The 14,906-nt window shown below is 36.2% G+C and overlaps 1 protein-coding gene across 6 annotated transcripts; it reads left to right on the top strand.

Moving 5' to 3' along the window:
- Nucleotides 1-2,233: 2,233 nt before the first annotated feature.
- LOC122585644 lies at nucleotides 2,234-6,043 on the top strand. 6 transcript variants are annotated; one of them, XM_043757770.1, is made up of 3 exons: nucleotides 2,234-2,565; nucleotides 3,842-5,367; nucleotides 5,571-6,043. In XM_043757770.1, the coding sequence occupies exons 2-3, from the start codon at nucleotides 3,904-3,906 to the stop codon at nucleotides 5,733-5,735; spliced, it is 1,629 nt and encodes a 542-aa protein (XP_043613705.1). In that variant the 5' UTR covers nucleotides 2,234-2,565; nucleotides 3,842-3,903; the 3' UTR covers nucleotides 5,736-6,043. The 6 variants fall into 6 exon arrangements, with proteins under 6 accessions (XP_043613705.1, XP_043613708.1, XP_043613707.1 ...); XM_043757773.1 differs by having other exon boundaries at nucleotides 2,234-2,467; XM_043757772.1 differs by having other exon boundaries at nucleotides 2,234-2,446.
- The last annotated feature ends 8,863 nt before the right edge of the window (nucleotides 6,044-14,906 follow it).

The raw sequence follows: 14,906 nt of genomic DNA on the forward strand, positions 1-14,906 counted from the left end.
AAAATAATTGGATACACAAATAGTAGTGGTTTTGTAGAAGCTGATTTTATGTCTATGATCCATAAGCATGTAATCTCCTTCATTGAAGCTATAACGAAGTTATTGATTTCCCTAACGCCTCCTTCATTAAATAGAGGCTCGAATGAGACAATTTTTTGGTTGTACGTATACGTCTGCTTCCAAAGTAAGACAATTTTAACCCAGATGTTCCAAGATTCCTTGAATGCATCGATGTCAACCATCCTATCGCACAAAACTTGATCAGCTATGATATTGTATATAGTGATATGGAAGCAACTATGTAATCTTTATTATGCTAATGTGTAGTTGATGTATAATACTCATACATTTTTCATATCACGGTAATGACTATTTGTCACAATATTTCAATTCCTACCAGCTCATTCAAATGATTCACTATAAACAATAACAACCTTATATTTCAACCTTAATCATATATTATCAAGTGTTTAGTTATACTTCATAGCATAAGGTTAATTTAAACCATACAATACAAAATTATTTGCTATTAATTATTTGTAAGTAAATCAAATATGAAAAATAAACTATGATGGAAGATGGAGCATAATATTACTTGACACAAGTTAAGCAACTGCAAATATAAATGCTAATACTTATTAAAAAATCAATTATCAAAAAAGTTATAACATGGATCGACATAGCTTTTTGAAACAATCATTATTTGTTAACAAATCAAAAAAACGTGTTTTTTATAAATAATATTAATCTATAAGAAGATTTATAAGAAAATCAATAATAAAATCAAAATAAAATTAAAAGAAAGATAGATGATGATGTGAATAAAAAAGGGTATCTAAAATGTTAGACATATTAAAATTGATATGATTAGTAGAATATTAATTATAAATATGTATTGTTAGAACATTTTATTCATAGTTGAAGGATTAAAAGAATATTTGATTATATGTTGAGTCAATGATGATGTCATCATCTTGATCTAAGGGTAGAGAAATAAGAAAGAAATTTAATAAAGGGTTTAGATTACTCCATTTTTGACTTAACATATGATTATTCACAAATTAATTTAAATTTCAAAAAGATTAACAAAAATAAAATCTTCATGCTTTCAAAACCAAGATATACTCCTAACATCTTGTATGCTATCAACCCAAGATATAAAATCTTGTATGCTTTTAAACGCATATATAAAATCTTGTATACTTTGAAACCTAGATACCCTCCAAGCAAAACCTCCTGCTATCACTGCCAGGCACCAACCATCGTTGGCAACATTTGACTACCGAAGAACAAAGGGAGGCGGTTGGAAGGTTTTTGAAGAAAGGAGTGTTTTGGAAATAAAACTTTGTTAAAGGAATATGAATATATATTATTGGGAGGAAGATAAACTAGAGAGATAGAAAGATACAAGTTAAAAAATAAAGGACCACATAAAAGTGGTGCAACAATGGTCAAAAATATAAAGGGGACCATACTAATTTTTTAAACTAGGGAGGTATGTAATGATACTCTTTGTGAAACCTTAAAAATAAACTTAGGGGTTGATATTTTAAAACAAGTATTAAAGTAAAATAAATAAAATAATATCTTAATTTTTAGATTATGGTTAAATTGATAAACCAAGATTTACAAAATAATTGATGCATGATGCACGGTAAATCAAGTGGTGAGTCATATATGACTAATATTTTTTCTTTATTACTCTGTATTATCTATATTACTATATAAAAGTTATGCCCCCATGTTGAAAAGTTAATATTTTTGGGACATGTAAAATTACTATTTTACCCTTAATGAATTAACTTACACAACCATTCCATTATCTTCTAAAAGATATCCAATTCTCTTTAAAATCAAATAATTTTAATCAAATACGTATACCACTTGACGCATATGTTGCCGTCACCATCCGTCGATGTCACCACATCACTTTCATTGTCATTACCGTCGCATTGCGCGGGTACCATGCTCGTCTTTATAAACCAAACCAAGTGGTGAGTTAGAAACCCAAAGATTTGAGTTGATGTAAAGATGTAATGTTTGTTTTACCTTGACGATTGGTCAAGGTATATGTTAATAAAAGTTACCTTTAAAAAAAAAATAAAACCCCAAAAAACAAATCTGAGAGAGTGTGAGAAAGGGGGGAGGGACCCACTCGCACACAATGGGAAAAAAAGAAACACAGTAAGAGAAAATGGAAACCAGTTCATCATCCATCCATCCACCCCCTTCTTCTTCTTGATGTTGTGGTGTAAACAAAGCCCAAAAATCGCGTTGGCTTTCTTCTTGTTCATCATCCATTCCCATTTATATATAGATTATATAATCAATTAAGTAAAAGGAAAAAGTTCAATCAGTCTCTCCATCCATCCAATATATAACATTAAAATTAGGGGATTTTTGTAGGGTTTGCGTTCAAGTAAGGAAGAGCCCCTTCCTTCCCTCAGTAAGTTAATTAAGAATTCCGGTACTCTTCTTCATCTATTCCTATTTTATTTGTTGTTTGAATCCCTCGCCTCGCCGCCACATATCTCCTTCTTCCCAAACCCTTGCTGCTATCTTCACGTATGTTTTCTTTCTTTCTTTTTATATCTTCCTCCTCCTTCAGTTCTCCTCTTTATTACGAGTATTTTTTTTCTTCTAATTAAACTTAATTTATTTCCTTCCTTCCTTCCATCTATTATTATTATTATTATTATTATTATTAGTATAACAACACTTATTTTAAATTTCCATAGAAGTTACAAGAAATTATTATTATTATTATGGCTATTCTTCTTCTTTTGTTGTTGTTGTTGTTGACTTGTCAAATAACAATATTATATGAAGCTTTTTTTGGAACGGACATATTTGAATTGCATTTTGTTTCGAAAAGAAAATTTATCTTTCCAGCACTAGAAATGCCGGATTCGTCCAACTCACCCCAACCCGGCATTGCCATTGACGGATTCGGATTCACTTCACTTTCTGCACATGGCACTCCACTTTTGGTGTTGAAGATTCCGGTTTGGCTATTATCCTGGCTGGCATGTCTCTGAACGGCAATATGAATGCCGGATTGCCCCCGCCCCCCCAATATATATGTATATACAGCCTCTGCGTCAATATAGCATACAACAGCTTCTGTTCCGTTTGCTTTTTAGTGCACCGCCATGATATGTTCAAATGTAAGTAGTTAAAGCACACAAAAGAAACAACAAACATGAGTACAAAGCAGAAAATTAGAATTAATCGTTTCATAAATCAGTTGGATTTACCCAATAATATCTTTTGTCCACGGTTCAGGATTATTGCTATAATTTCGATGATAAGACCTAAGAAAGGCAGGCTTTCTAATTCCAATTAAGGGCCGCGGTGGGGTCTTCGACTGGGGTGAAATCGTAACAAGGTAGCCATTGGGCATGCATTGAAAATACACTGGATTACCCAAGGTGTGAGTGTGTGACCCCATATTAGTTATCAGCCTCATTCTAATCCGGCATTTGTAGTGCCGGTTCAGAGAAATGTCAGAATAATAGCCAAACCCGGATCCACCAAAGTTAGCCATGAATCCCGGATTGGGGTGATTTGGACGATTCTGGCATTTTTAGTGTCGCAAATGTGTTCGTTAAAAAAAAAAAATCAATAATATATTCCATTCCATTCATATTCTCTGATTGCTTAACATCACTTTGTTATCCATTTATCATTACTTACTTGTATTCTCTCACGCATATCACTTGCACTTGGCATGGTTGGCTTCAGGGGTTTTTATTATTTATTTAATACTATCGATTCTTGTAGGAGTAACTTTTATGTTTTGATCATCGGCTCACTACTATTCTTTCTTTTATTTTCACAGTTGGCTTCTCTAGACATACACGTATCTATGTGACAACCTTCCCACCTTAGAAGAAGAGGAGGATGATGGTTAATAACATTGTTGAATCCAACAACATGATGGAGGAGGATTCTCCTTTATCTATACAACATTATTATGGCTTCCCTGTTGAACCCCCCCCTCCTTCTACAGTCGTTACTCATTTCTGCAAACAGAAACTCTTTCTTCTACACTTCAATCTAACAATTCCAAGGCAAATTATGACTCTTGACGAAAAATACCTTCGCCGCTGCCTTCAGTCCATTCATATGACCGCCAATGTCTCAACAGATTCGCCTCTAGTTGCTGCTGGAGCTAGTTGTGATGCTTTGTTTTCATTTTCATCAAAACAAGAAAATGCAGTCAAAGGCTCTTCTCCCATTGTTGGTTCCATCACAGGTAGCACAAGCATCATAAATCTTTTAAACAGTTCTTTACTGCGCCATTTACCCATCCCCGACGATGATAACCCGAGGGCAATCCAGGGTACGAACTCTTTGCCTGCTGTTTCATCACAGGATACACAAATGAAAAGGATACTACCCGAAGATCATATTTATGGATGCAATAAACGGCTTGTTTCGTTTTCTAGTACAAATTCAACCTTCTCTGATCCTCCTTCTTCATCGACGTCTTCCAGTGCCTACTGTCAAGGTATGCTCCATTGCTTTTGGAACAACGGGTTTCCCTGTTATGTTTTCTCCGTAGAGGACCAGAAACAAGCCTATACAACACATCTTTCCAAACTCGGGCCCGATTATATGTACAAGTTTTATTCTAGAGCTGGAAAGAGGGAAACTCAATTCCATGATCAAGAGTCGGATCTTATTGGTAATATGCGGGTGTCTACCTCTTTCACACCGTGTTCACCTGAAACAGAAATTATGGAGACTCAGTTTATTCTATGTGGGACTGATCATCATCGTGAAGGGGGTTCGATAAATCAGACGGTTAAGGAGACCAAGGGGCTGACAAAGAAGGTGTCAAGCATTTTAAAAGGATACCATAATAGGAGAAAGACATCCTCTATGTTTGATGGGTCAGTTGCAATACAAGACAACTCTTTTGAGTCAAGCAATGAAGGTAATCTCTCTTCAGAATCCAGCTTTCCTTCAAATCTTGAGTTAGCCGCCATTATTCTGAAAGATCATATTCCCTACGCTGAAAAGAAGGTGGAAGTTGGGGGGTGGGGGTTTAAATTTCTCAAAGAAAGCGGGCACATACAAAAGTATGCGACACAATCTGTATTTTGTAGGCAAGATGTCAGTCAGCAATCTAGTAGTTTGGATGTTATTGTACCCACAGGTATTCACGGTGGGCCCAGAACAAAAATTGGTGGCCCTTCGAGTCTTGTTGAAAGGTGGAGGACTGGTGGCTTTTGTGACTGTGGTGGTTGGGATATCGGTTGCCCACTAACAATGCTCAACGCTGGCCCAAATAACAATCAAGTCTTGCACCAAGTTGGTGGTGTTTTTGGGAGGAGCAATTCATTTGAGTTATTTACACAGGTACCACCATTTACACTTATCTCTGACAATATTTTGCAAATATGACTTGGCTAAAGATTCAACATTTCGTTTTCTTTTCTTTGGTTATGTTTGTCATTTACAGTGCAATTGTCAAGCATTTAATGGTGAAGGGACTACAAATTTCGTATTCACCGGATATTTTTTTCTTATTAAATTTTAATTTTCTTTGATGCTTATTTCAGGGTTCTAAGCAAAGTCCACCAGTTTTAGAGTTGGCTAACATTCACGATGGTTTGTATTGTATACATTACCAACCAACTCTGTCTGCTCTGCAGTCTCTTTCGATTGCTGTGGCAATCATTCATAGTCACAGTCCCACCCTCAAACCTAAAGTATATAGAAATTGAAATAGTTTACTCTTCTTTTATAACTACTAATAATGATAGCTATGGAGAAACTTAAATGATGCATGATTAGAATTTGTTTGTTTCTTCCTAGTTGAGCTTCTTGTAGAGAGGGTTGTATACTTGCATACTTGGATAGATGCGAGGTTCCAATGCAGATTCCTATAGGAGTCAATTGGAATCCCTTGTTTTTTGTAGTATCGAAAGATTATGAGTTATGGATAAAGTGACCGTGTAGCTTTGTATTACTTATGCTCCTGTTCATCTTGGAAGAAAGGATAATATTATTTACTGATTCACATGATTTTATATTGAACTGGTGTGATTAGTTTTAATGCCTTTTTATACCCTGTTTGTGACTAAAAAAACTGTGTTACGACTATCGGTGGTGTGATTTATTTCTCTATGAAGCATGTTGCTATTTCCTACAATCAGATCTGAGAAATGGTTCGGTTGTGGGTTGACTGTCTTGGATAACGTCTTGATCTTTAAAAATACGAAACTCATTGACATTTTGAATAGGTGAATCATGTAAAAAGTTTTAAACACCTAAATCGTTGTTATTGTAAAATACTGTATATAAATAGTTTGCTGAGAATGTCAAAAGTCAAAACCACAAAAATAGGGACTATTGTAAGTATTCAATGAATCTGAAGGGGGTTTAAAACAAAATGGGTCAATAATAATTTTAGATAAAGCTGTCCACTTACTCATCTAGACTCATCATCTCCATCTACTTTACCATAAGAAAGTACCTCCATTAAAGATGAATACCTTAATCTTTTTTTTTTTTTCAACAAGAAGTTAAACAGAACATGAAACAAAGATCAATCACCATAAAAACATATAGTTTTAATACAGTTTTCAAATCACAGCTTATTCACAAACGAATTTGATGCACAAATTTGGACATTGGGGTGGCTTGATTGGCAATACCTTTGGAATTGCCGGTCATAGTGAAAACGATGGGTTGGCGGGGGCTGAGCACCAGCCAGCCCTCCTGCTAGCCCCGCTTCTAGTTTTTGTGTATGTTCCTTCTTGGTGCTCTTTGTATGTTTGGCCGTGTGGAGCTCTCGACTTCCAATCTTCATTTTTCAAAAAAGCAACAAATGGGTTCAACATTTCCAGATCTATTGTATACCTACAAATGTATAATGTTGAATCCTAGTCGAAACTCGACATTTAGTTTTTGAAATGGTGGATTGTTTATAAAATTGCATGTAATTGTGTATATTTGTTTTTGAACGAAATGAAGTGGATGAGAATGGTTGAATAAGTAGTGGTTTAAATAAGTGATTTTTTTCCCCCTTAATTAAAAAAACTAACCGTTAGTTTTAAAAACAATAAAAAATAAAAACAAATCAAACTTTCAAACGGTTAAAGGTCCCTACACACGCTCCTCCTCCCGTCTTCCCTCTTCGACCCATGGATGGGCAACGACGAAGAGCGAGTCGATGACCTCGCTGTCGTTGCTAACGCTACCTCCCTAATAAACTCTTCTTGTTAAATTGTACTGTTTTATTAATTGAGAATGGCATGTTTGTAAATAGAGCTCATGTTTAACTATGTTATCAATTTCGGTGGTATACTGGTATACGGGTTTTCGGTGCATCAACATTATTTCGGTTTCAAATTTCGGTTAGGATTTTGTTTCCGAAATTTTTGGCGGTTTTCACCGAAATTTGACCGAAATATTACCTTCTCGATTTCGGTTGTATCAGTGGTTTTGCCGGTTTGTATTTTTTTTTTTTTTAACTTTTTTGGAAAAAGGGAGAAAATAAGGTGATAGCAAAATTATAAAAATGGTGGCTGAAGGAGACGATTGCGGTGGTCAGTGGTGGTCAACGGCTGAAAAATAGCCACGCCGGTAAAGATGGTGGTGGATAAAGAGAAGAATATATAGAGAAAAGAAAAAGGGGGGGGGGACCTGTCACCTATGAAGCCATAATGTTCTCAGATGTGCGATGGTTAGTGGTGGTCCGTGTATCCGGCCATAATGGTCTCCGATGACACTGTGTTTGAAGATTTGTAAAATATGTTTGTATTTAAGCTATGTTATCAATTTCGGTGGTATACCGATTTTCGGTGATTGGACCCGATTTCGGTTTCAAATTTTGGTTTTGATTTCGTTTCCGAGATTATCGGTGGTATTGACCGAAATTTGACTCAAATTCAACCCTCCAAATTTCGGTGGTTTTACCGGTTTTGATTTTTTTTTACTATTTTTGGGCCAAACTTAAGAAAACAAGAGAAAATATAGGTGGAATCAATGTTTTAGAAATGGTGGAGGAGACAATACTGTTGGTGGCAGTCAACGGTGGTCAACGGCTGAAAAATGGTCACACCGGTGGATATGGTGGTGGATAAAGAGATGAGAGAAAAGGGGGAGAGGGGTAAGCAGACCTGTCACTGTGGTGGCGAGAGGGATGGATCATGGTGGCTAATATGTGTAGAACTTGAACAAAAAGAAAGTAAGAAGAGCAGATTTTTTGTTTTGAAAGTCGGTCACATAATGAGTGAAAGTAAAAAGTGGAAATTTTGATAAGTGTTGGAAATTTTGATTAAATAAACTGTCTGGGAAGAACAAGTGGAAAGAATACAGCTGTATTCCATTATAAATCCATATATTATTTTCATTTTGAACCCTTACATATTGATTTTATGTATAAAATATATAAAATATTAATATTTAAAGTTACCGACATACCTCCGAAAAAAACGATATTTCGCTTACCGGTCCTTGACCGAAACACCGAAATTTCTGTGCTTAACTACTTAGGATTTAAGTGTGAATGAGAGTGAAAACGTTGGCTGTTAAAGAATAATGTAATTGGTAGGTCGACCACCTTTAAGGTTAAATCTCATTTCGTGGAGTTATAACGGCATTATAACGGAGACTATAAAATATAAAGGACTTTATATAAAAAATTATATATATTAGCAATATCCTAACAAAATTAGTCAAAAAAATGTCTTTTGACTGTTAAGCTCCGTTAAATTTTGCTATTTGACCGTTAAATCCTGTTATAACAACCGTTAAGACCGTTAAATCCTTTATAACGGCTGTTAAATCCTTAGACCTTTAAATTTACTCTCCAGCCCCTTTAACGTAACGCTGGACCTCCATTACCGTTACTCCGTTAACCACGTGTTAGATATTTTAGTCATGTAAATGTGCTAGCTTCCAAAATGAAAATTATTATTTCCATTATAATAACTTATGTACCAAAATACCATTTAATTAATATTTATGCTAGATTCCAAATTTCTAATGTTAGATTCCAATTTACAGAGTAACTTGGTAGGAGTAGCATTTTACTTTTACTAAAAAATTATAGTTATGTTATATAAAATATATAAAATATTAATATTTAAAATTACCGAAATACCACCAAAAAAATCGATATTTCGCATACGAGTCTTGGACCGAAACATCGAAATTTATGTCCTTAATTACTTAGATGTTTAGAGTAGTGGTTTTGGTTGGGCTAAACTTACGTGCGAACTGTTATGTTTGCTATGTATTGTAATTTTAAAGTTGTTGCTGAAATAGGTGAAATGGGTAACCAACAAATATGTTATTAAGTTATTCTGGGTGAAGAGGTCTAAACTTTCAAAATGAAACATTATAGAAGATTGAAAACAAGCATATTTGGTATTCAATTACTCGTATATCTCTACTACATTATAAAGCATTTGTACTTTCCAATGGGGTTGGTGGCCCATTGGTAAGGTCTTTGACCTTGGGGGGATCCACCTGGGTTCGAATCCCACTTCCCACATTTATGGGGGTAGATTAATAGGGATTTTTCGAAAGTCCTGGTTTCATCCCAGGCATGCGTGTAATATAGGAGTAGGAGTAGATTAGAATAGGGGTGAGCACGGGTCAAAACCCGGCCTGAACCGTGTAGACTCGAAACCCAAAATGGCAGAAAACATGGACCCGAGACCCGGCCCGAAATGGGTTCAGTCGGTTCGGTTCGGGTTTGAACGGGTTGGGCTCGGGTTTTAAGGGCTGAACTGAGAATGCAGATCTTTTGTTGGCTAGCATGGTGTAGATCGAGTAGTGACAACGTATCAAAGATGGTGGGTTTTTTGATTTGTCTCGCGTTCTTTTCTTCTTGTTTTACCCTGCAAGTGTGTAACAGTATACGTGAAATGATATATATATGGAGATTTACAATATAAAAATATGTGGTAAAAGAGATGTTTGGGGAATAATGAAAGCCTGTATGGAAATGTTCAAATATTTAAAGAAAGCGTGTATGGGAAACTCTTTCCATCACAAATATAATAATATTAATAGGGTACCTACTAACCTACTATAATGCATTCATAGGGTACAATTAGGGATGAGCAAAAGACCCGTTGACCCGCGCCCGACCCGGAACCAGCCCGAACCGACCCGCCTGCAACCATAACGGTCCGGGTCACGGGTTGGACGGGTCGGGTGAAGGGAACAACCGAAAAATTGTGAAGGAAACCCGCGACCCGCCCGAAACCGACCCGACCCGAACCTCCACGGGCCGGGTCACGGGTGACATTTTCATGCTCTCGCGGGTCGCGGGTCAGGATGGGTCTTGACGGGTCGGGCCGGGTTTCGACCCGTGCACATCCCTAGGTACAATAATATTAATAAACAAATATATTTATAGAAAAAGCCAAATATGACCATGACTTGACAATATACATATCCAACGTAAATATACACTCTTTTTGCCAATCTTTTCTCTTGCACATTCAACTAAATATACACTCTTTTTGCCAATCTTTTCTCTCACACTTTCGGGTTTTGCCGGGTTTTCACGGTTTTGGACCGACCCGACCTGAGAACCGAATATCCATTAAAAGCAGAATCGAAGCCCGACCCGTTAAGCTCTCGGGTCGGGTTCAGGCGGGTCTGGAACGGGTCACGGGTTTTCGGGTCATTTGCTCATCCCTAGATTAGAATGCCATTTAAAAAAAAAGTATTTGTTCTCTCCAATTTTTTCACTAATTTAAACATCTTCACATAAAATACCTATAATACCCTTAATGAAATTATTTATGACTTACATCTCCCAACCTTAAAATAATCATACCATTCCCTTTTACATCAATCACTTTTACATTAATGCCCACACCGCTACTACCTTTACAGTTGTCACCATCACTCGTCGTCGCCACCACCCCCTGTTGCCGCCAGGCGTGTACAAAAATGGGTTAGAGCGAAAACCGGTTCGGGTTGAAACTCGATTTGGTTAGTGGTCAACATTTTCCTACCGGGTGTGACCCCCCTCCCCCCCAACCCAGGTTGGGTTCAACTCGGTTTTAAGAGGAAGGAAACTCAACCGAGTCCAACCCGGGGGTCCTAATTAGTTAGGGTTAGTAATCGGTTAGATTTCAACTTAATTGAATTATAGTCTTTTTTTTGCTTAAAAACCCACATTAAGTTGTAGTAGACATTCAAATACTTAATATGGAGGCTTCAAACACACAATAAAAACATCTTCAAACTTCAAATGAGTTTGACATTAAATACTAAAAATAAACGTCTTCGTTAATAAATGTCTATATTAATAGAAAATCTTCAACTTTTGGTATTTAAGTCTTCAGGTACAAATTCAAAAGTCTTCATTAACAAATACGTAATAAATAAACGTCTTCAAATACTTGATAAACGTCTTCATGTATTCAATAACAAAAATACACATCTTCATTAATAAACGTCTTCAATAATATAAAAGTCTTCAAGTTTTCAACTAATCTTCATTCTTAAGTCTTCACTAAACATCTTCACGTCTTCGATCATCGTCAACACCCAAGACTTCAATGAGTTCATGATCTTCGGAACTAGCTTCGCGCGAAGCTTCATGGAGATGAATTTCTTCATCCGATAGTGATATTGCAATACCTTCTCCCACCTCAACATTGTGTAGTTCTTGCTTAATGTCTAGTTCACCTTCAAAAGATGATGTGTCTTGTAAACGTTCACCGCATTTAAGTGATCCTTTAAGAAAATGCACATTTTCAAAGATACCGGTGTGAGTCTTGTTCTTTGTATAGTAAGTACCCTACCACTAAGAGAAAAAACGGATTTTGAAGCTATCGTGGAAGCTTGGACTCCCAGTAATCTCGGGCTATGGTGGCTAGAATGGGAAATTGAGATTCCCTTACTTTCCATCAACCCAAAATATCAAAAGAATCAAACTCATCGATTCCCTTGTGGCCAAAAAATCGGTTTGGGTATATCTCCCTTATTCCCCACTAGATGCATCACCTTCACCCCTAGCCCGTTTAGTGTTTTCATTTCTCAAACTCATTTAAAAAGTTGGTCAATGGGTTTGAGCTCTGAGAAGGTGTAAAATAAGATGATGAAGACGAACCTGAACCAACATTACCACCATGTTTAGCAAAATAACGTTGAAAAACTCTTTAAAATTCTTTTTAAACTCATTATATGCTTTTGATGAATAAAATGGGTCCTTAAGATTCAAATCCAAACCAACACTTATTTTTTTAATTAGTAGTTCTGCCCCGCTAATGTTCAAACATGGGTCTAATGCGGTGGCACAAGCAAAAGTTGGTGGTATTTTCTGAAAATACTTAGCAAGTTTCTTTTTCATGGGATCTACCAATTTTTCATACAAACCACCCTTCCATTGAAATTCACCAATTTTATCACTCACCAAATAAATTTGTTTCATACAAACCACCCCCATGAATATTTCTTGTAACAGTCTTTTAAATTTGGTTTTTGCATGATTCACTTACTATACCGCTAACCCACTTTAGACAACCAAGTTTATAATATGACCTACACTTCGACCATGGTAAATACACAAGCAAATTGTATTTTTAGTATTAGTATTTTTACGGCACTAGTATTGTTACTCGCATAACCAAATGAAATGAAATTTTTTTTTTTCTTGTAGTCTAAACATTTTTATTACTTCATTCAACATGACAAATAAGTTTTGAGCCGTGTGAGGATATTCAAAGTTTTCAAAAACAATGGTATGCTTCATCATTTGCCACGATTCGGGTTGAATCCAATGGGCGGTAACACATAAGTAACAACCAGGCAAATTATAAGGAGTGGACCAAACATAGGTTGTTAAGTTTACACTTATTTTTAAATTTCAAAACTTGTTTTAGCCTTTTTTCCATAATTTCATACAATCACGTCTAAGAGTAGCACGACTTACTTTAGTATATAGAGGTTGAAGTGCGGTTTGAATGACAAAGTGGTTGAACGACAATGCATCTTGAATCACGAATTATGCAAATTGTTGACGACACACCTTCGCCAAGTGTGCAAATATACTCCCATTTTGTCCCATTGTTGATTGACCTTCCTTTGCAATTTTTTTTATTACAATAATTTTTCATATGCAACCTTAACGTTGTGTTGGAATTGGGGGACAAATGCACATTACACTTTATATCGTGCCCTTCTTGTATGATCTTCATACTCTACCAAGTCGAAATCACACCAAACATCTGCTGCTCGATCTATAGGTAACACTCGAATGACCGTTTTACATGGTTCACTCGAAGAAAGACTAACACCTGTGGAAGCTTGAGAACTTTGTGTTCCCATGTTTTGAGTGAGTGATTTTAGTGTTTTTGCATAACTTGGTAGTGTTTCGAAGATTTTTGATTGTTGTAAACTAACCAAAATTAATGTACATATATATATATATAAATGATACAATGGCAATTTTGTAAAAAAAGAAAAAAAAACGGCTCCTAAACGGGTCCTGACTAACCGGTCCCAACCTGATTACAACAACTATATTTTGTGATCGGGTCCTAACCTACGGGTTATTTAGAACCCGAACCGGTTAGGGTCAAAGCCGGTTGTTGACCATTCTCGTTTACGGGTTGTCTTTCGGGTTCGGGTTCGTTTTCGTTTTTGGTTTTTTAGTCACGCCTAGTTGCCGCTGTCGCCATACCACCGCATCACGCGAGCATTTGTTTAATGTGTGTATATATAGGTTAAGGTTCATGTGGGAACTATTCATATATGAACATATGAAATATAGGTATAAGATGATCTATTCATATATGTACGAATTTGTTCACATAGACCATTCATATGAGCATGAAGTTATAATTTAATGGTTCTCATGATTCCTCCCATTCAAAGGGTTCTCATGTGAAGTTTTTCCTATATACCTACACACACACACATATATATATACACACACAAGGGTGAGTTATTTATAGTACAAGCAGTTAAAAAAGTACAAAAAGTACATTTGTAAGTTAACTTACACATGCTTATTCCTTTCATCTCCGATCACCACCACCACCACGATGATCATCTCCGACCACCACCATGATCATCCGGCGACGGCGACCATCTTCAACGAGACTTACACATGTGTAAGTACAACTTACACATGTGTAAGTTAACTTTCCGGCGAGAATCAGGTTCGTTTTCGGGTGGATACGGTACGGGCGAAGCCTTTGATGCCGGCGCCGTGGTTGGGGTGGTCGGAGATGATGGTGGCTGGTGGTGGTTGTCTCGCGAAGGAAAAAACCTAGAAATTTTAAACCTTAAATTGCTAAAAAAGTTGTACTTACACATGTGTAAGTTACTTACATATGTGTAAGTCTCGCCAGAGATGGTCGCCGTCGCCGGAGGATCATGGTGGTGGTCGGAGATGGAAGAAAGAAGGAGGAAATACCTTGTACTTTTTGTACCTTTTCAAACCCTTGTACTAAAACTCACTTTCCTCAATCTCCCCCTCTCTCTCTCTCTCTATATATATATATATATATATAGTGAAAAGTTATTTTGAGAACCTTTTTTTTGCGAGAACCTTTGAGAACTTTTCAAATCAAGGCCAACTGATGATTATTCTTTACATGAAAATTATTTTTTGATTGTTTTCTGAATAACTTATGTGTAATTTTGAAGTTTATAATCGTATGAAGGCATGGATTATCATCCGTTATACAATTATGCAGAGATTTGGATTTTTGATCACATGTGCACGAATATTGCTATGATTACATGTGATCAACTTGCATACATGTGATCATACCAATATTCGTGCACATGTGATCAAGAATCCAAATCTCCACATAATTGTATAACGGATGATAATCCGTGCCCCACACAATTATAAACTTCAAAATTACACATAAGTTATTCAGAAAACAATCAAAAAACAATTTTCATGT

This window comes from Erigeron canadensis, chromosome 1 (assembly GCF_010389155.1).
Source record: "Erigeron canadensis isolate Cc75 chromosome 1, C_canadensis_v1, whole genome shotgun sequence".
NCBI lineage: Eukaryota > Viridiplantae > Streptophyta > Magnoliopsida > Asterales > Asteraceae > Erigeron > Erigeron canadensis.